General features: G+C 39.4%; 2 protein-coding genes across 4 annotated transcripts in view; one reads left to right on the top strand and one right to left on the bottom strand.

Annotated features, from left to right (window-relative positions):
- CWC27 (CWC27 spliceosome associated cyclophilin) overlaps window positions 1–16,468 on the bottom strand; it is a 184,957-nt gene extending 168,489 nt beyond the window's left edge. The window contains exons 1-3 of one of the 3 annotated variants that reach the window (XM_041765649.1): window positions 16,038–16,468; window positions 6,939–7,035; window positions 612–724 (exon numbers count right to left, since the gene is read on the bottom strand). In XM_041765649.1, the coding sequence (XP_041621583.1) occupies window positions 612–724; window positions 6,939–7,035; window positions 16,038–16,103 (276 nt within the window). In that variant the 5' untranslated portion in view covers window positions 16,104–16,468. Of the gene's footprint in view, window positions 1–611; window positions 725–6,938; window positions 7,036–14,996; window positions 15,222–16,037 lie in introns of those variants that run through there. The other 2 variants (XM_041765647.1, XM_041765648.1) reach the window with 2 other exon arrangements.
- Window positions 15,500–23,073, top strand: part of SREK1IP1 (SREK1 interacting protein 1) — a 47,152-nt gene continuing 39,578 nt past the window's right edge. The window contains exon 1 of the mRNA XM_041765652.1: window positions 15,500–15,708. Within this exon, the coding sequence (XP_041621586.1) occupies window positions 15,696–15,708 (13 nt within the window). The 5' untranslated portion in view covers window positions 15,500–15,695. The remainder of the gene's footprint in view (window positions 15,709–23,073) is intronic.

Below are 23,073 nucleotides of genomic sequence, written 5' to 3'. Positions count from 1 at the left end.
CTAGTGCCCTTATAAAAAAAAGGAAGAGACACCAGAGCTCATGCTCTCTCAGCGAGCAGGTGGCCATCTGCAAGCCAGGAAGAGATCCTTCACCAGAAATTGCATGCCACTAAGCTGATCTGTACTTCCTAGCCTCCAGAACTGTGAGAAATAAATTGTTATTGTTTAAGCCAACCCATCAGTTACATTTTATTATAACAATCCAAGCAGATTAATATAAACTTCATATAGTGTTAAATAAAATATTTTAAAATATGATGGCATATGAAATGTCCTAAAGATCCTTTACATTTACAGAATTCCAGAGATCAGATACAGTCAGATATCAAGAATTATGTTATATTAGTTTTATTTTCTGACTCACATTTTCCTCATGACTACCTGTAGTTCCACCTGAATTCAGTCTAGCATAAAAGTTAGCAATAAGACAACTTAGAATGCTTGATAGAAGTGCTGCTCTTATAACTGTACAATCCTAAACATGTGATAAAGTTAGCCAGATTTTGTGCACAAGTGTGAAATGCACTTTTCTTTCATGTAGGGCACAGTCATTTTTGATTAAGCAATCCAAACTGATTTGCAAATAAACAACAATAAAAATTCGGTTTTACCTTGAATGGGGCTCCATAGATGGACTCTCCACCAGCCCCTGTGCCAGTAGGATCTCCCCCTTGGACTATAAAACCAGGTACAACTCTATGAAAAATGGTGTTGTCATAATATGCTGAAAGAAATCGAAAATAATTTAGCAAAGTCTAAAATGAAATATATAGCTTTCAGAATTAATATAATTAGAATCACAAGATGTTTTTCTCAGACTTTTAAATAGGCTCATAAACCAAGCCCTTTCTCCCCTACTTACTACAAGATGTCTACTCAAAACAGCACAATTTCTACAAAAAGCATGGTTGTTGTTATGCTGTAATTATTTCCAGGATTCTCTCAAACTCTGGATTGCAGTTTACATATAAATATATTATTTGGAAGCTATAAATACACAAGAGAGATCACATATAATCTTCTAATCTTCTAATTTATTATCAGGAACCTAAATTCCTTACAGAGACTTCACCAAGGAAAAGAAGTTGTATGTGGCCGAAGCATGGCATCTCAGTGAGGTAAATCCTGAGCCAAGAATTTGGTGGTGGCAGAAGGGCAATATTTAGGGTTTGAGAGAATCTTAGAGTTTATATTAAGAAGTAGCAACAATGGCCAATATGAATAAGAAAAGATTCTCAGTATCATTAGTCATTAAGGAAATGCTAATCAAATCACAGTCAACTACCACTTCACACTCACTAGGATGGCTATCATCCAAAAACTGGAAAATAACAAGTGTTAGTGAGGAGGTGGTGAAACTGGAGCCTTTGCATATTGCTAGTGGGTTGTAAAATGATACAGTCACTGTGTAACACAGTTTGGTGGCTCTGTAAAATTTAAACACAAAATTATCCATCAAATTCACTTCTATGAATATACACCCCAGAAACTGAAAACAAGTACTAAATGAATGTCACAGCAGCATTATTTGCAACCGCTAAAAGGTAAAAACAACTCAAATGTCCATCAGTCTGTGAATGGATAAACAAAATCAGATATACACATACAATGTAATATTACTGAGCCAAAGGAGAGAATGAAGTACTGATATACACTGAGACACAGAAGAACCTCAAAAATATGCTTTGTGAAAGAAGACAGACACAAAGTTACATATTATATAATTCCATTTATATGAAACATCTAGAACAGGTAAATCTGTAGAGATGGAAAACGGATTGTGTGCTTGCTGGAAGATGGGAGTGATTGTTTAGTGAGTGTTTTCTTTTGGTATAATGTTTTGAAATTAGTAAGAGGGGCTGGTTGCATAACATGGTGAATATACTAAATATCACTGAATTGTCTTTGAAAAGGCTACTTACATATTATGTGAATTTCACCTCTTTTTATAAAAGATCGCTTGAATGAAAGAAATTATTTTATTTCAATCAAGTTAGTTTTGAACTTACATTGATTAATGAAATAAGAACAAGAGGAAAGTATATGTAGAACATATGTGTAGCCCTGAAGGAAATGCTGAATAAACAAGACCTATTATCATTGTTGTAAAAACAAAGAAACAAATAACAGGTAGCAACGGAGTGGACTGAAGTGGAGTTGATTACTGAGTGTAGTCCTAGTTTGGTCAACGTGCTTAGGACTGCAAAATAGAAAGATGGAAAAAGTATAGTTTCCTGAAAGCTTCACTGAGCTGCAGAACTGCCTGACGCCAGATTTCTTGTCATATGGGATTATAAATATCTTTATTATGTAAATAATATTGAGCTGAGTCTTCTCTTACTTGTACCTAAACATAACCTAATTCATTTTAAGACAAATACTAGTCAAGTGCCTACTTTATGAGTCAAAACAAGACTATGGTTTTTCATAATTCATAAAGTACTAGAATACAATAACTTGCAGACACTTTCATAATTATTTACACTTGCAAGGTATAATTGGATATAAAATCCATACTATAATTTTTTTTAAAGATTTTATTTCTGTAATCATGAGAAACAGAGAGAGACACAGAGATATAGGCAGAGGGAGAAGCAGGCTCCCTGCAGGAAGCCCAACGTGGGACTCAATCCTAGAACCCCAGGACCATGCCCTGAGCTGAATGAAGGCTGACGCTCAACCACCGAGCCACCTCAGCTTCCCCAAATCCATACTTTAAAGCTACACTGGCAAGAGATTCCCAGTGCAAACAAGTACTCCTTGGTTACAAAGAGAAACTGTAAAAACTGAGTCTGAAAGTATCCCTCCTGTAACCTTAAGTAACCATTTACTCAGGTTGACACTATGTAACAGTGCTGTTTTGCCTCTTGGCTGGGTAGCCTTAGAATTTTTCCCACCCTTTTTAAAAAATTGAAATATAATTAACATTTAACATTATATTGGTTTCAGGTGTACAACATGATTCAGTATTTACATATGTTGTGCAACGTTTACCACAGTAAGTCTCATCAACATCTAGCACCTCACATAGTTACGAATTCCTTTTTCTTGTCATGAGAACAAGATCTACATTCTTAGCAACTTCCAAATCCAGTACTATTAACTATTGTCCACCATGCTGTACATATAATTTTCTTATTATAAAATTAATATTTTAAATTAACTCACAGTGTTGTTCTGAAGATTAAGATAATGTGGAGGTAATCTATAAATTTTAAATTCAACACAAATGTGACATCAAACTGTAGTATTTTCACTTAAATTCTAGAAATTTAAATATAAAACATATCCCAGTCTATATCAGAAAGTGATTAATAATCTGTTAGGTCCATAATATACAGCCAATTGACTTTTTTTTTTTTTTAATCAGATCTGCTTTTTTCAAAGATCACTCAAACTCCCCAGTATGGAGAATGGAATGGAAGCGACACGGCTGAGTGAGAGGGAGCAACTTCTTGTCCTTAAAGTAAAACCTGACTGTGGATTATATTGAGGTGCATATATTTAAGAATCCTCCAGGAAGCAGGGGCTCAGTAATCCATTAGATGTGAGGGAAGGGGGACATGAAAGACATCTTTATTACTTGTGCTTTCAAATTTTAAAATTACCCATCTTCATTTTCCTATTTCCTCTTAAGCCCTTCAGTGATATTGGCTTTTTACTTTAAGCTATTTTATTTTGTTTTATTTTATTTATATATATTTTTATTAAAGTTAGCTTTTTTTTTTAAATTTTCCTAATTGTATTCCTGTTAGATGAATGAAATTACAATACTATATATACTGAGTAGGAACTTTCTATAATTCCTCTATACCATGATTTTGTACTCTACCAGAGCTAAAATTTCAAATTTCCACAAAATTCCATATTCATATCTATTTCCATGTGACTTAATAATACTGCTAAACTATGCATTATGGTTGTCCTTAAAGTTTACTATGTACTGTAATAGATTCTGCTGCATGCCATGTTTATTTGACTTCTTAAATATTTATGTATCAGTCCCATAGGATTTTGAAGAAAGGCTTTATAATTTCATTATGTGTGTTCATAGCACCCTCCTGAATTTTCCTGAATTGAAGAAAGATATTTTCATGTACCTTAAATATGAAATTTCCTATTTGGCTGCTGTGGTTCTGGCATTTTCCATTATATTTGTATTTCTGGCAGTACAATATATGTGTCTCATAATATATTTTGTCTAATTGTATTTCTGCCAAGTACAATATAGGAATTTACATATGCATTTTTATGTGGTTTATGTGTATTTCTTCCAGAATCTGGTGCTTATGTTAAATTTTATAAATATTTATTTAAAACTCACAGTTATCTGTCTGCCCTATTTATTTTAGCCACTTTTTTTTTTTAAAGATTTTACTTATTTATTCATGAGAAATACAGAGAGAAGCAGAGACATAGGCAGAGGGAGAAGCAGGCTCTCTTCAAGGAGCCCAATGTGGGACTCGATTCTGGATCCCAGGATCATGCCCTGAGCCAAAGGCCAATGCTCAACCACTGAATCACCCAGGCATCCCCTAACCTTTGTGTTTTTTGTTAAATATTTCTGCTTCCCACTTTGTTTTGCCAGCCTAGAATTTTACTCCTTCCTCATACTTCAGAGGAACCAAGCATGGTGATTATAGTTAATAGTACTGTATAGTATACTTGAAATTTGCTAAGTGTTTTCACCACATACACACACTCACAAGGTAACTATGTGAGGTGATGGATGCATTACTTCATTTGGATAACCATTTCACAGTATATATATATATCTTGAATCACCACATTGTACATCTTTAAAAATCAGGTTGTACAACCTAAATATATACAATTTTTGTCTATAATACCTCAATAAAGCTAAAAAAAAATAAAGACTAAAAACTTCCCTTTAATTGGCATATTTATGTCATGCTCCACCTTCCTGGTTTTTACTCCTTTCCTTTTCAATTCTGGAAATCATCCCTTTTTGAAGAAAACACTGATATGATGTTACAAGATCTAGAAATATCATGACTTGTTTAAATCATAGAATTAGTGAATTAAAATGGGGTTCTCTAAGTTATATTTTTAAAACTGGCTTTATTTGGGCGTATCTTCATTTAAATTAGTCTTTCTCAGGTATGTTAGACTTTGCAGTAATAATTCTATCTTTCACCTGATCAATTAAAAGAATTGTTCTAGTTATTTTTCTAATGATTTTACTACTCTTTTTTCTTTCTCCTTGTTTTCTTATAAATAGGGGAATAATTTTTTGTTGTTCCAAATAAGTTCCACCATGACCTAACTTAAGGACTTTATTTCTTCTTCACTATCATATTATATCCAGATGTTTTCTGTTTCTTCCATTCACCTGGTCATGGATTATTAATTACCATTCATTCTTTCTAATGTTTTTGTACTTTCACTCTTCCCCTGTAAAATTCGAGCTTTGAGTCTTCAAAACTTCTTTCCAGAAACAAGTCTGACTTTTCTATGTCTACTGTGTTTCTTGGTTCTGTTGATAGTTATTTGAGGCTCTTCTGACTGAACTACCTGTCTGACTCAATTTCCTTCCTGCCTGCCATAGCAATTATCAATAATGGTCTTCGCAGATGTCTCTCTCTCTCTCTCTCTCTCTCTCTCTCTCTCTCTCTCTCTCGGCATTTTTTTTCGGGGGGAGGGGGAGGCTATGTATTTTTATATTTTAAATCTTCCCCTGGTAATTATTTTTGTAATTATTACCTATTTGGAGAGCTCTTGCTGTACCCTCCTATTGATTATACTGGATTCTCTTTCACACCTTGCTTTTGACTCAGAACACTGCTTTCTGATACCTGATTAACCTTGTCTGTCTCTACAAATCAGATAGAACTTAGAAAGATAATGATTTGCCACCATTGGGTATATTCAAAACCATATGCCATGTATTCTAAAAGCTAACAAGTTACAAAAATGTTTAGAATGTTTAGTTATATAAGAGAATATCCTGAAGGAGAAAACACTCAGGTGGATGTATAATTCTGTAGTTTATTGAAAGAAAAATAGTCACTTCATGACTCAGTCTAAAATCATACTTAAGACACTGATAATGAATCAGTGAATTCTGGATGGAAAGCTTTGTGGAGAAGGTGGAATTCTGGATAGAGACTAAAAAGTGGATAGACTTAAACAGTAAAGAAAGAAAGAATAAGTATTTCAAAAAGGAGACTGAGGATATGAAGGAAGATAAGAGGCTAGGTGTGAAAGTGGAAATGGGAAGGAACTGCTTAGGAAATGAAAACAGTCAACTGAAACTTTTATTTAGTGTAATGAAAAACAAGGCTGGAAAGCTAGAAGCCAAGCCATCTGAGGATTCAGCTACCAGATGAATATATAAGAGGATAAATAGATTAAAGGTGACAGAGAAAGACCAGGTAAAAGACAACCCCATCATGTAGGTCAAAGTCAAAGCAGTCTGGTTTAGTTACAGTAGACAGAGGAAGATTGGAGTAAAAAAAGTCCACTAGGCACTTTGATATGTAAATTAGAGTAAGTAGAGAGGAAATGGGTGGAATTCTAAATTTCATAGTTATTTGGATAGAAGTAACAACTAAAGAGTAAAGACAATGGAGAACTCAAGGCAATCTTAGGGAGTATCCTTACTTAGAGGATGAAAGAAAGAAGTGGGGAATAAACAAAAAGATCAAAAAGGAACAAAGTTTTATTGGTGAGATAAATTTCCCTGCTAAAGATACATAGATTAAAAAAAATAAATAAAGAAAGAAAGATACATAGATTTATTTGAAAGACAATCTTTTATATCCTCTATTTCCTGACACAAGAGCTCAACACCATATCACTTGTATCAACTCCTATCATTCGTCACCATTTAACAGCAAGCTTCAATGTTGTGGGAAAATTCAGTTTATTTTTAACAAAATTTCTCCTACAGAATAAAACTCAAAAGTTATAATTACCTTCCAAACAAAGCTGAATGAAATTCCTGCAAGCTTTAGGAGCTTCTTTTGACCACAACTCTATGTCAATATCTCCAGCTGTAGTTTTCAATAAAACCTGTAGGAAGAATATAACATCGTTACATTAAATTATAATTTTGGCTTGAAAATTAGTTGAAAGACTACTCAATTTGAAAGATTCATTGAGGAGTTTTTTTTTTTTTTAAGACTTTATTTATGTATTTATTCATGAGAGAGAGGGAGAGAGAGAGAGAGGCAGAGACACAGGCAGAGGGAGAAGCAGGCTCCATGCAGGGAACCCAACATGGGACTCCATCCCGGGTCTCCAGGATCAGGCCCTGGGCTGAAGGGGGTGCTAAACCACTGAGCCACCCAGGCTGCCCCATTAATGAGTTTTCAATTTTAGAGTTAAAATTAAAAACTTTGCTGGGCTTTTCTTGTTATACTCAAGAAATTTACACTCAAAGTACAACAGGAAAAAAGTCTCTTCAACAGATGGTGTTGGGAAAACTGGATAGTTACATGCAAAAGAATGAAACTGGACCACTTTTCTTACACCGTACATAAAAATAAACTCAAGATGGATTAAAACCTTAAATGTGAGACCCGAAACCATAAAACTCCTAGAAGAAAAGACAGTAATTTGACACTGGTCTTAGTGACATTTTTATAGATATATCTCTTCCAGCAAGGGCAACAAAAGCAGAAAGAACTATTGGGACTACACCAAAATAAAAAGCTCTGGACAGAAAAGGCAACCTAATGAATGGAAGAAGATATCTGCAAATGATGTATCTGATAAGGGATTAATATCTAAAATATATAAAGAACTTACACAACCCAATTTAGGATTTAAGAAAAAAAATAGCATATACTTTTGTTTCAATCAGAAAAACTTACTCACTTAAAAATCAATCATCTAAACTTGCTTTAAGTTTTTTGCAACTTTTCTTCCAATAAAATTGACATAGCAAATTAAGAAGTTAAAGAACGAACCCAAGAAATATTGACAGTATAAGACAATTTTACAATTATTTTTTTACATACAAAACACTCTACTTTCTCATCCAAAACCATGCCATTCCTGGAGCACCTGGATAGCTTAGTCAGTTAAGTGCCTGACTCCTAATTTTGGCTCAGGTCATGATCTCATGGTCATGAGATGGAGACCCTTGTTGGGCTCCGTGCTAAGTGGGGAGTCAGCTTAAGATTGTCTCTCTCTCTCTCTCTCTCTCTCTCTCTCTCTTCCCAACCCCAGCCCTCGTGCACTCTATCTCAAAAAAACAAAAACAAAAAACAACCCCACAACAAATCATGCCATTCCTAATTTACAATGAAACTTCTTAATCTAATTTTAGGTTGCATGTTACTAAAATGGTATGTCACAAAAATCACCATCTACACTGGAATTTGTTGACAGCCTCTGTTTTACCAGCCCATGAAGGTAAGGACTTCTAACTTGGCTTGGCATGAAAACAGTGCCCAAAAGAAATACTCTATCATGGGAGTGCCTGGGTGGCTGCCTTCAGCTCAGGCCATGATCTCAAGGTCCTGGGATTGAGCCCTTCATCCGGGCTACCCACTACCCACTCAGCGGGGAGTCCACTTCTTCCTCTCCCTTTCCTTCCACCTCTCCCTCTCCTGGCTCATGTGGGTGGTGTCTCTCTCTCTCAAGTAAATAAATAAAATCTTAAAAGAAAAGAAAAAGAAATACTCTATTGTGACAAACCAACCCACCTGGTTTCTCATTTTCTTGAGAGGTATATGTTTGGGATGTTAACCGAGTAGCTGAGTAACTCCCTAGATTGTATCTAGAACCCTGGGTAACACCTCCTTATTCTGCATGAAAACCAGTTATATATCTCAATCCTAAAAGTACAGTATATTTAAAAAGATAATATCCTGTCCTACCTATTATCACCTTGTAGACCTGAAATGTCACTGTCAAAGGGAACCTAGACATGTCTTCTCTTCCTTGCAACTCTAATACAGTAATTCCAGCTTTTTCAAAGCATGCATTCCTATCAGCAAAGAAGAAAAGGGAAGTGGGCAGGGGGGGAATGTAAGAATTGGGAGCAGAAGATAAATATTTCAAAGGATTACATAAAAACAGTATTTTTAAATAATTCTGAATCTTCTTTACTAGTAGTATAATGAAACTAAAAAAAAATACTCTGAGATATATAATATTTACTGAGATAGAATTCACATACCAAACAATTCACCCTTTTAAAGGTAGTTTTTAGTATAATTCAGAGAGAGAGAGAGGCAGAGACACAGGCAGAGGGAGAAGCAGGCTCCATGCAGGGAGCCCGATGTGGGACTCGATCCCAGGTCTCCAGGATCACACCTGAAGGCGGCACTAAGCTGCTAAGCCACCTGGGCTGCCCTATATGTTCCTTTATATACATATAAAAGATTACATTTAAACAAGTAAGGAGGGATCCCTGGGTGGCGCAGCGGTTTGGCGCCTGCCTTTGGCCCAGGGTGCGATCCTGGAGACCCGGGATCGAATCCCACGTCGGGCTCCTGGTGCATGGAGCCTGCTTCTCCCTCTGCCTGTGTCTCTGCCTCTCTCTCTCTCTCTCTGTGACTATCATAAAAAAAAAAAAAATTAAAAAAAAAATAAACAAGTAAGGAAAAAATAAATACAACTGGAAGAATATATATATAATACATAATTTTTCTTCCTGCATTTCATGGATGGTTTTGCTCAGTCCCCGAAGTGTGCATTCACTGTTTAGAAGCCACTGCTCTAAGGAACAAACTAATGTACATCATCCCTTCCTTTACAGACTATGGAATCATGTTGCTCAAATACCAATACTGACCCTTTCACTTACAAAGGGTAAGGTAGCTTTTCTTACTTCGGACATGATATTTAACATACCTGTGACTCAACTTTCTTATCTAAAAATAGGGACAAAATATCCTCATGGGTTTGCTGTGAGGACAAAATCATTTACTATACATAGCTTTTGAACAGTACTTGACAAATAGTAAATGCTCAAAAAATGGTAGTTATTACTATTGTAGTAAAATTATAGTAAAAATTATATTCTTATATAATTTTTTTGGCCACAGTAAACTTACATCTAGTAAAAGGAATGCATAATTGGTTGGGCTACCTTGCTTACCAGACTTTCTTAATCTTTCCACTGATGAGATATTGAATTAAAAAAGAAGGCACATGCGGGGAACTAATCTTTGACAAAACAGGAAAGAATATCTAATGGAAAAAAGTCTCTTCAACAAATGGTGTTGGGAAAATTGGATAGCTACCTGCAGAAGAATGAAACTGGACCACTCTCTTACACCATATACAAAAACTCAAAATGAATGAAAAGCTCAAATGTGGGACAGAATCCATCAAAATCCTAGAGGAGAACACAGGCGGCAACCTCTTTGACCTCGGCCGCAGCAACTTTTTGCTAGACACATCTCCAAAGGCAAGAGAAACAAGAGCAAAATTGAACTATTAGGACTTTATCAAGATAAAAAGCATTTGCACAGCAAAGGAAACAGAAAACAAAACTCTAAGGCAATGGTATTGGAGAAGATATTTGTAAATGTCTTATTAGATTAGGAGCTAGTATCCAGTATCTTTAAGGAACTTAACAAACTCAACACCCAAAAGACAAACAATCCAGTCATAAAATGGGCAGAAGACATGAACAGACATTTCTCCAAAGATGACATACAAATGGTTACACTTGAAAAAAAGCTCAACATCACTGGGTATCAAGGAAATACAAATCAAAACCACAATGAGATACCACCTCACACTGGTCAGAGTGGCTAAAATTAACAAGACAGGAAACAACTGATGCTGCAGAGGATGCAGAGAAAGGGAAACCCCCTCTTGCACTGTTGGTGGGAATGCAAACTGATGCAGCCACTCGGGAACAGTATGGAGGTTCCTCAAAAAGTTAAAAATCAAGCTATCCTACAACCCAGCAATTGCACTACTAGGTATTTATCCAAAGAATACCTACATGGTGGTTCAAAGGGGGCACATGCACCCCAATGTTTAGCAGCAAAGTCCATGAAAGCCATAATGTGGAAAAAGTCCAGATTCCAGCGACAGATGAATAGATAAAAAAGATGTGGCATATTTATACAATGGAATATTACTCAGCCATCAAAAAGTGAAATCTTGCCATCTGCAACACCGTGGATGGAATTAGTGAAATAAGTCAGAAAAAGACAAACACCAGATGATTTCAGTAATTTGTGGTAATTTAAGAAACAAACCAGATGAACATAGGGGAAGGGAAGAAAAACAAAATTAGATGAAAATAGAGGGGAAGGCCAACCCTGAGATGCTGACTTCTAAGGAAACAAATTGAGGGCCGCTGGAGGGGAGGTGAGTGGGTGAAGGGATAATTGGGTGATGGACATTAAGGAGAGCATGTGACGTAATGAGCACTGGATGTTACATAAGACTGATGGATCATTAAATTCTACTGCTGAAACTAATAACACAGTATATGTTAACTAAGTTCAATTTAAATAAAGGATTTAAAAAAAAAGGCATATCCCTCCTCTATGCACTTCTATTGGCCAACACTACTTTGTCAGGTTTAAGTGGCTCCTTTTCCCAAAGCTCCTAAATAAGACAATACTTTGATAATAAAATGTTTCTTAAGAATAAATATATTAATGTGATATAAATTGAGTGATCATAGTATGGAAATTTCATGCTGACTGTATAATGACATTTCTGTCAGGTGGTGTATTTCTGTGCTTCATCTTCAGAGGGGCCACAGTAACTCTAAAACACAGCACATTTATAGACAATGGCCAGGAGTCTGCCACTGATACAATGTGTCAGTTACTTCCCGGTTGATACTAAGCTCTTTGAAGGGAGGAATTTGTCCCATATATTCTGAATGTCTCCTTATTCTTTTAATACCTAATGTATCATTAAACAGCATAGGCACTAAGCATTCACTGAGCAAATTTGTTATTATATCTCTTTAAATTCTTTCCAGGTGCTCTCCATGGTACAGAACTTTGAAACTTCAATATCGTTAATTGGTCTTATCCTGGAAAAAAAAGTCCCCAGTTGTTTTTGAAGGAAAACTTTGGCTATGCCTGATATTCTCTGTAAGCCCAATTCTGTTTTAGAAGGACAGTGTATATCACAGTTTGCATGTACTTATTGCATGATTACTTGGTGAATGTGTATTTCACCCCACTGATTCCATGATAATAGGAACAATGCTGGATTTTCTTTTTCTCATATCCCTAAAACCTAGCATAGAGATTGGTCCGTGCTAGTTGCTCAATAAAAGTTCTCCTGTTCAGGCATGTATCTCTGTTAAAGCTTTTCCTCTTTATGACCATGTCAAATCATCCTCCAGGGCAAAGCACTAATCTTCCCTTGACCAGCAACACTATAACCTCAAACTCACTGATGCTTAATACTTTAAGAGAAATATAGTATTGGGCAGCTCCGGTGGCTCAGTGGTTTAGTGTCGCCTTCAGCCCGGGGTGTGATCCTGGAGACCTGGGATTGAGTCCCACCTCAGGCTCCCTGCATGGAGCCTGCTTCTCCCTCTTCCTGTGTCTCTGCCTCTCTATGTCTCTCATGAGTAAATAAATAAATTCTTAAAAAAAAAAAAAAAAAAGAACACTTAGAAATATGAAGGAGGTGTTCTGAGTTTTCACAATGATGCGAGGTAGGGGTGAGGAGGCAGGCGAAGTTTAGACAACAAAGAATTAGAAGAACTGCTCAAAATACCCAGTGAAGTTTGTGCTGGGGCTATCAATGACAACATTATTGGTTTTGTTTTCAAAATGCCTTCCCTATATTACAAAATGTCAACCAACAGAAAATTGCATGAACTATGATGCAATCATGTGACAGAATTGTATCTGATGTGAATTTAGTCTATCCTTCCTCAACTATGTACTTTCAGCTCCACTATTTTCTCCAGTATGCTGCTTCATGGTGTTGCCTACATGATACAGACTAGCCCTCAGTTTAAGAATTCAGGTGATACTGATTCCATGACCGCCTCCTCTGACTCACACTGCATATAAAAATCTTCCATGGGAATTGACATACCGTGGCCATTAAATCAATCAAGATATCAGGGGACATCTGGGTGGCTCAGCGGTTGAGCATCTACCTTTGGCCCAGAGCGTGATCCTGGAGTCCCAGGATCGAGTCCTGCATTGGGATGCCTGCAAGGAGCCTGCTTCTCCCTCTGCCTGAGTCTCTGCCTCTCTCTGTGTGTCTCTCATGAATAAATAAATAAAACCTTAAAAAAAATAAATAAATGAAGTATTTCTCTGGATTCTCATCAATTCTTTTTAAAAAGTCAGTTTGTTTTTCTTCTAAGGGAGAACAGGAAAACATTTGTTATCCTGAATGTTCATATGTATGTATATGTAGTAACTAGTATATTTAAGTGAAGTTTTAATTGCGGGGACACCTGGGTGGCTCAGTGGTTGAGCATCTGCCTTCGGCTCAGGTCAGTGACCCCAGGGTCCTGGGTTCGAGTCCCACGTCTGGCTCCCTGCATGAAGCCGGTTTCTCCCTCTGCCTGTGTCTCTGCCTCTCTCTCTCTCTCTCTCTCTCTGGGTCTCTCATGAATAAATAAAATCTTAAAAAAAAAAAATCAGGAAATCACGCTCCCATTCTAATGTAGGCACATTTCCCAGTCTCTGCTTTCTCTGACAGTCATCTCGTGTTTTAAGGCCAGCTCTAAAAAAATCCCTCATCCATGAAGCTTTCCCGCCTCCCGCAGTTGCTCCCTCTTCAGTGCTCCCATACCACTAGCCTCCTCTCACCACAAGCGTGCCTACCAGACGCATCACAAAGTTTTTTCTTTACATGCCTGCCTCCCAAACAAAACCGTGAGCTCCTCCAGGGTGACCACTACACCTTCATCCTTCACTGCAGCCCCAGCACCTAGTACAGGGCCCAAGGCTACCACCAGGCGTTCAATAAAAGATTGTAGAAGGAATAGAGAAAGAGTAGTTCCCAGGTAAACCAAAAATAAATAAATAGATAGCTAAATAAATATAAAAAATAAACAAAAATTAAAAAACCAAAAAATAGAAAATGAAAAATAAAAATCAAAATAAAAATAAAAATTTAAAAATCAAAATAAAAATAAAAATAGAAAAATAAAAATTAAAAATAAGTAAAAATAAAAATTAAAATCAAAAAAAAATAAAATAAAAAAGAATAAAAATAAAAATTAATAAAAATCAAAAATGAAAAATTATAAATAAAAATAGAAAAATATAGAAAATAAATAAAAATTAAAAAACCAAAAATAAAATAGAAAATAAAATATAAAAATAAAAAATAAAAATAAAAATTTAAAAATCAGAAATAAAAATAGAAAAATAAAAATTAAAAATAAGTAAAAATAAAAATGAATAAAAATTAAAAATAAAAATAAAAAATTAATTAAAAAATTAAAAATCGTAAATAAAAATAGAAAATGTAGAAAATAAAAATTAAAAAACTAAAAATAAATAATAAACACAAAAATAAAAATAAAATTAAAATTAAAAATCGATAAAAATTAAAAATTAATAAAACCTAAAAAATCAATAAAAATTAAAAATAAGTAAATAAAAATTAAAAATTAAAAATAAATAGAAGTTAAAAATAAATAAAAATATAAAAATAAAACAAATAAATATAAATATAAATAAAAACAAATATGAAAATATAAAGATATAAACAAATAAATACAAATAAAAATATAAATAAAATATAAATATAAATAAAGCATAAATAAAAATGTAAACAAATAAATAAATATAAATACAAATAGAAACAAACCAACAGACCAGTTTTCAGTGTACTTAGTTTCCCCCTGGGCCCTAGAGGACGCCTGCCTGAGCCAGGCTGCAGCAAGAAGCGGGGCCGCGGGCCGGGAGGTGCGGGAACGTGGCCTCGAGGACTGGCGCGTACCCGCGGGGCGGAGCGCGCAGACGGTGTGGGAGGCCGCGCCCGGGGACGCGGAGGACGGGGACGCCCGGCGGCCGAGCGGTCCCGGAGGAGCCCGCGGCCCCAGGCGAGGCCCTCACCTTCCCGTTGGTGGGAGGCTCCTGGATGTAGATGTTGCTCATGCCGCCCGGTCCTCGGGGCTCCGCTCCGGGTTGCGAATGAGGCCGGAGGGCCGACCCCTCCCGCCGCCCCTACCAGCGCAGCTCCCTCTCTCGGGGGGTCGCGGAGCGCTCCAGGGCGTCAGTGCCCCCAAGACGGCGACAACAGCCACTACCTTTACCCCCCAAACTAGTCCCTCACGGGCGCCGCCATGTCGCTCCTGGACCTGAGCACCGCTAATCCCGAGGAGGGGGGATTCCAATAGCCTCAGAGGAGGGGGGGGGAAGAAAAGACCGCTAAGAACCGACACATTAATTGAATCTGTGGTACTCCTTTTGAAAAAAGCAATCTCTAAGCCTTGGTGGTGTTTAACGTCAGTAAACGGGCTCGGGTCTTATTCACTCCTCCCCTCCGCTCCCCCCCCCCGGGAGCGGGCGGCAATGGTTCGGACCGTATGTGCTCTGCAATAGGCCTCCCCCCGCGGAAACGGCATCGACGGGACTTGGGTTCCGCTGTCGCCAGCGGCCTTCCCGGACTGTCACGGCGGCCCCGCGGCGCCGGCCGGAGGAAGAGGCCGCCCTCGCCGTTTGCGGGCCTCGCTGCAGGCGGGCGGCGGGTCCTCTCGGAAGCCCAGGGCTCCTGCGACGCCTCCCCCCGCCTCCTTGCCGTCTTCCAGCGCTATGGCCGTCCCAGGTGAAGCCCGGCGCCGGGGCCCCGAGGTCGCGGCGAGCAAGGCAGCGGGGCCAGGGGAGGTTGGGGTGCGCTGGGGTCGCGGGGGAGCGCCGGGCGGGGCGGGGGGGGGCGTAGCCTGAACAGGCTCGTCTGGTCTGCAGGAAAAAGTTTCTCCTCCAAAGATAATCAGCGAAGGGAAGGAGGGGCGGCGGAAACGGCGTCCCTGCAGCGCCGCGGAGCTCCAGCTGCGCTGGATGGAGGGCAGGGGGGAGGGGGGAGGGGGGAGGGGGGGCTGTAACCGTAGGCCGGGCGGCGGGCGGGGGTGCAGGGGTCCGGGGCAGCTGGCTTACCTCGGCCGTGGCTTGAAGACCGGGTCCCGGCGGCGCCCCTCGACGGAGCCGAGCAGCCGGAGGCATTGCTGCAGCGGCAGCGCGGGCCCGGCCCCCGGCGCTCCCTGGTGCCCCGAGCTCCCGGGTGGCCCTGCACCCGCCGCTTTTCGTGCATCTGCAAAAGCAGCCTCGCTCCTTGACGCCTGTGGGTCCTTCCAGGCTCTCGGTTCTGTGGGTGGGGGTGGGGTCACCGTAAGCGAGCCCTACCTACCAAGTAAGCGCCCCGGAGCTCCCCCGTCTGCAAGGACGAGCGTCGGGAGGGCGTCTCTTTAAACCAGGTTTGCTCCCTGTCTTCCGAGGAACCCTGGTTGCAGGAGTTAGCTGGAGAATTATATCCCTCCCCGCACCCCGCACAGCTTGGAGATTTCACGATGCACTTTAGTGCAGGAGCGACTCAGGTGCTGCGGTTCAGGGGCCCGCCCTCCCGCCCTCTCTTTGTTTCAACCTGCCCTTCGCGGTATTATTGAGCCGTGTTTGCACTGTGGCAGCCTCTTCCTGTCTCTTTTTGAAAAGACTGCATGTGTCCATGAGAGACACAGGGAGATGCAGGTTCCCTCCGGGGAGCCCCACGCAGGACTCGAACCCACGACCCCCCCCCCCGCTCCCACCCCGGGATCACGACCTGAGCCCAGGGCAGCGGCTCACGCGCGGAGCCCTCCCCACCCCCCCGCAGGTGTGCCCGTTGCAGCCTTTTCTGACCTATATTTTGCAGATCACTGTTATAGGACTATTGGGCTTTTCAAACCACTACAATTTTGGGAGGAGGTTCGGGGGGGGGGGGGCTTGTGAGAGAGGAGAGATACCCTCCCGCACACACAGAGGGTATCTTTATTTAAAGTGCCTACTAAAAAAATTTAAAAAGTGCCTACTGACTGCATGCTGGGCAATGTGCGAGGCAGGGGGAGGGCAGTGGGGGAACAGGACAGTTGCTCTTCACACGGAGCTGGGAATTTAGGAGTGGAGAGGAAGGACCAGGAAGTCAGGTGTATGTGTGGCAGGGGAACATTGGAAGCCTTCAAGAGCGCATAGGAAGGACACCTCACGGAAAACGGGAGAGGCCGGATGGGCTTCTTGGAAGACGTGGCATTTAGGATGAGTCCTGAAGAATTCCAGGAGGGTTGGAGTGGTAGGAGAGGAAATTGCAGCCAGGTAATGGATGGGACTGACAGGTAAAGCAAGACGCACCTGATAGGCTGGATGGGTCAAGCAAGAGGCAACATGTAAGAAGGGGAAATAAAGGATGCTCCCTATAGGCGGAACTCAGAATGGGCATGGGAGAGAGGTGGGACACTAAGTAGAGAGTTAATAACAGTAGCCAATATTTCCTAATGTATCAGGTGTGTAAATAGATCTGATACTATGTATCAGATGTGTGGCATACTGTGTCAAGCATTGGGTTTTATCTTTTACCATCCAGGTCCACTGGAAGATGAGTATTAGTATTTCAATTTTAGGGGCACCTGGGTGGCCTAGCGGTTGAGCATCTGTCTTAGGCCCAGGGCGTGGTCCTGGGATCCGGGATTGAGTCCCACATTGGGCCCCCTGCATGGAGCCTGCTTCTCCCTCTGCCTATGTCTCTGCCTCTCTCTCTCTCTCTCTGTCTCTCATAAATAAATAGAATTTAAAAAAATAGTATTTCAATTTTATATGAGGATACTGAGGGACAAACAAGTCACTTGCTAATTAAGGGATAGCTAGTGATGTGACAGCTCAGTGGGGCTCTTCTAGCCCTAATGGGCTTATTCATCTTGCCGTGTTACAGTTTAATTTACAAGGTAGCTTCCACCCCATGGCCACCTTGTAAGCCATGACAGATATTTGGATATTTTCCCAAGGACTGTAGGAAGCCATTTAGGAGTTTTAAGAGATTCTTATTTTGGAAAGATCACTCTAGCTGCACAGTAAATTGGAAGGGAGCTAGCTAGGAGACAGTCATTAAGAGTAATTTCTGGTAAGTTATGATGATGCCTCAAGGACGGTATCAGGAAAGGAAGAAAGCACATAGAATTGGAGATACATTTTTTTTTCAAAGATTTTATTTATTTATTCATGAGAGACACCGAGAGAGAAAGAGAGAGAGAGAGAGAGAGAGAGAGAGAGGCAGAGAGGCAGAGACACAGGCAGAGGGAGAAGCAGGCTCCATGCAGGGAGCCCGACGTGGGACTCGATCCCCGGTCTCCAGGATCACGCCCTGGGCCAAAGGCAGGCCCTAAACTGCTAAGCCACCCGGGCTGCCCCATGGAGACACATTTTTGATGGTAAACTCACTAGGAATCAGTGCAGCGGTTAAGACAGGAAGTGGGGTATTGTAACACAGTGGGGCGGTTTACTAATGTAGGCAGTACCTGGGAAGGAGCAGGTTTTAGGGGGATATGATGGGAACTTCCTTTTGGGGTTCGTGTTGAGGTATAGTGAGACCTACGAATGGAAACCTCTAACAGGCAGTAAGAGAGAAAATTTGTAGCTTAGGAAAGAAGCCAGAGCCAGAGACAACCATTTGAGTTCCTCCATGGATGTAACGGAGTGGCTCCCTGTGCTCAGGTGGGATGTGCAGAGTGTGAGGGAAGGGTCTGTGGCTGAAACCTGGAGCTTATCAACGTGGAAGGAGCTAGCAGGGGAAGGCCCGTCTGCAGAGCCGATTGCCTAGGCGTCCTGAGCTGTCACATCTGCCCCGGGGATCTTTGTATTGCACGGCTGCAGCTAGAGTTGAGTTGCTGTCACTGGTGGGTTTATTACTTGAGCAAGCGTTTTGAGCACCTACATGGTATCGACTTTCTAGGGGACACAATATCACAGCTTGCATCCTCATGAAACTTAAGTCTAGTAATGAACATGGGGTGCTTAAGAAAGAGGGGGAAAGTGATTTTTTAAAAAGTCCTTATTGGAAATGCCTTAAACTTAGACTAGCGTTATTGATATGTTAGCCTTCTTCCAATTCAAAATAATGCACCGGAGTGTAATAATCTTAAATTGTGCCATTAAGCTAGACGGCCAGACACGGACAGCCTGTTTAAACTGGGCAAAAATTGAGATAATAGACATGACATCACTGTCAGAGTACAATGATGTACAAATAGAGATACAGAAAATGTTGAGATAATTTCTTGGGTGATCGATACAGATAGTGTATTAGAGAAAAACAGGGCTCCATCAGAAATCTTTTGAGATAATTATTGAGAAGGCCGTCTATTATGTTAGGCTCTTTTATTTTTAGGCATAATGTTCTTATGGATTCAGCATGGTATTTCTAGGGCGGTCTCGCAAGTGATAAAGTGGTGAGGCTGCCTTCCACAAACAAAAACCTGCCTCTCCTGTTTTATGGTCGCCTATTTCAGCTATTTATCCACAGTGTTATGTGTCAGCATTTACCATTATGTAGGCAACACAATGAAATGTGTACTTTCTTAGGGAAATCATAGACTCTTCGTTGTGATTTTAAAAATGACACTTACATACAGGTTTCAGTGAAGTTTACTTTCTTTTAGAAACTGCTTTGCCCATTCACAGGTGTTGAAATTAGTTCTGACGTTCACGTTAACGATTCACCATCATACCCCGCAGAGTCGACCTGCCCTACGTGGCAGTGTATGTTACTGATGTGTGTTAGCACGAAAACTCTTTTTCTCTCATTCAGAAAACTCTGTCTTGCCAAGATAGTCAATTTCCTCTAGCCAAATTAACATTCTACCTGGCATATCAAAGTAAGTCAAAATTTTAACACATAAAACATCTTAGTAATAGAAGAATTCTAAATTACAGGGCACCCAATTTCTTTTCACTCCTAAACTGTCCACAATTTCTTTTCTCTCTAGTCTGTGCTGCACGTTGCTACTGAAATTTCCTAAACTATGTGTCTGATCCTGTCATTCCTGGCGTGTGGCAAGAAATTAGTTCTTGGCACCTATCTGTTAATCACATATTTCTTATTAAGTAACTTAATCTTTGTGAGGCTCCTTGTCCTTACCTCTGTAATGAAGGAGTTGATGACTGCACTTTTGTCTTCCTTCTAAACTGTTCTAGTGCCAAAGCTCCCCATCTTGGCAGGAGTGAAGTTCACCCTCCTAAGCATGGCCAGGTCTCTCTTGCCACTCTTTCCTCCCATCCTTCCTCTCTAGCATCGTACAGTCTTCGGACTTGGCCAGCTATTCCCAGAACCCCTCGTGAACTCTTGCTTCCATGCTTTTGTTGTCACCGCCCCTCCTCTGCCGTCCATAGGTATCTCTGGGAAGCTTTCCTCATCTCTCAGCTGAAAGTCTGGTATGCCAGTTCTTCCTCCTTAGTAGTAGAGCTTTGTGTTTTTTTTACTCTGGCACATTCTGCCGTGTATGATAGTTGTGCAGGAGCATCGTCCTAGTACATTGTAGTTTCATTTAGGGTAGGGACTTGATTACATCTTTATGGCTTCTGGAACCTCCATTTGAGAGATTTGCCCATTATAGGTAAATAATAATAATTAATGATTAAATAATAATTTAGAGGGACTCTTGCAAAGCAGATCATTAGAACTGTTGCAAAGCAGAATCTAGTACTAAAGTTGACAGGCTAAAACTAGACAGTGATTGTGATTCTGTTTTGTTAGTTGACAAATTCAGATTTCTAGGCCTCTTCTTAAGCTGGTAATACCTTTTTCTTCCTAGGTTTTCTTTTTTGTACCTTGAGGCAAGTGGATGAAAGCACTGTATACATTTACTTAAATGCTACTTCTTTCATGTCAGTAGTTTGAAAGAAGCAACTCTTTAATATCTCTCCTTAGGAGGATCAAATGTTTGTGCTGGCATTTTTAACTAAAAGCAACGACATCTGTTCTTTTCAAAATGTTTACATCAAGGATCTCCTTTAACTCATTTTTGAAATTCACAGGTAATTAAAATACTTGACGATCCTAAAGTAAGGATTATATCTATAAATTCTTAATATAAAGCAGTAGAAAATTTAAATACTTGGAGTTTTACTTTGCATTCAGTTTTAGCTATTACATAGCTATTTGTACCTCTTTGGCATAAAATCTGGCCACATTTTGAATTTTAAAAGCGGAATAAATGGAGGTTACCTTTAAGGGTTCCCAAATTATGATGAAACTATAATGGAGTAACCAAATGTAAAACTTAAAATATGACAAAGCAGAAAAAGAATCTAATCTAATTGAATCTAAGTAAATTAAAAATGAAAAGAATGGAAGGGTGATTGTAGTTTCTAAGTAATGTAAAGAAAACTTAGTGCCTTGAGCTGTTTACTTTTAAATTTAAATTATTATAGAAGATATTTTAATGTAAAGAAGACTTTGACAGGCTTCCCACATCTAAAATAGAGAAATGTACTATTAAATTCCAAGCATTACTGTTATAGTTCCCAGTGACTAAATTGTTGATTTGGAAACCTAGGTGATGTGAAATTTTCAAAAAAAATAAATTTAGGTCAATATGATGTTTTACCATATCTCTGGGGGCCACTAAATAACCAGAAGCATCTGCCAGGGGGATGCTACCACTGCATCCATAGTGCTCACATGCTTGTATTTTCTCCCTCTTATCTTTGTCCCTGCTCTTTGGTCTTCTCTACTCTTTTTTCCTTCTTTTCATACTGTTTCTTTTTTTCCTTTTATGCTAACTACTTTAAGGCATAATTAACATATGTTAAAATGTACATCACAAATTGTGTGTGTGTGTGTGTGTGTATATATATATATATACACACTATATGTACACCTATCACCCAGATCAAGATTTTAAATATTTCTATCACTGTAGGAAGGTCCCTTATGCCTCTCTCTTTCCCCCTTCCCTTGCCTAAATAGCCATTATTTTTATTTCAGTTGTCCTTCTTCTGCACCTGTTCTTCAGGAGCCTATCACTCCTCAGTGACCAATGACATGGGCCAATGACACTGTAGACACTAGTTTCATAGCTAGCAACTGGGAGCTGCATAAGTCACGGATTCCCAAGTGCTGAGGTATTAAGTTTCTCACCTCAAAGCAACAAGCGTTTGTTAAGGACATCTGGCAAGTCTACACCATGCTCAGCAGTGAATTGTATACAGGATTGTCTGGCATGTTCTGGAACCTAGAGAAACTGGCTTTCTCTACTCCTTTAAGTTCTTGGAAGATGAAAAGCCTTCCAGATAACTGTACTCTTCCCTGCCACTCAGGTTGTTTAACAGAGTTCTAGATCCACAGCAAGCCCTTGCTAGTATGTAGCATAGATAAAGATGTCTGCAATTTATTCCTAAGGCATTAGTTAATAAAATTTTATTGTAAATCTGTAATGTAGCTTCTCTGAAGAACTTACAAGAGCAATTACTGCCTTTGTTATAGAATCTTGCACAAGAGCAAGTCTTCTTCATTATGAGTTGTTTGAGGGGCGTTTTTAGTTTGGTTTTTGAGAAGGAAATTCATCCACATATTTCAGATTTTAAATGTACCAAAAGGTATATAATGACATACACCCTTTCTACCCCAGAGGCACTTCTTTTTTAGGTAACTAGTTGATGTTTTTAGAGATCTTTTTTGTATATTTCCATCTATGAGTAAAAATCTGTGTTTAATTTGTTTTATCTATATCTAATGTCTTTTCATATAAATGGCAATATACCATAAGCACTGTTCTATACCTTGCTTTTTTTCTTTATCTTAGAGATGGTCAGCTATCATTAAGACTAACCATAATTTATTTAGATCTCAATTATTTCTACTCTTCTACTATTACAAATGATGCTGTAGTGAATAACTTTGTATATAAGTCAATATGCATTTGTGCAAGCAGATTGAGAGGGAGAAGTGCTAGGTCAAAGTAGTATGTACATTTATAGTTCTGATAGATTTTGTCAGCTTGCTTTCCATAGAGGTGGTATTGATTTATACTGCTATTAAGCACTGTATGAGAATGTGTCTGCCCCGTACTTTTCTCAACCCTTTCTTTGCTATTCTGATAAGTGAAAATAGAATCTCACTATAGATTTTAATGTACATTTCACTTATTATGAGTAAGGATGAGCATCTCCA

This window comes from Vulpes lagopus, chromosome 8 (genome assembly GCF_018345385.1).
Source record: "Vulpes lagopus strain Blue_001 chromosome 8, ASM1834538v1, whole genome shotgun sequence".
Taxonomy (NCBI): Eukaryota; Metazoa; Chordata; class Mammalia; order Carnivora; family Canidae; genus Vulpes; species Vulpes lagopus.
The sequence above is the reverse complement of the archived record's forward strand: the minus strand, read 5'-3'. Positions and strand labels throughout refer to the sequence as shown.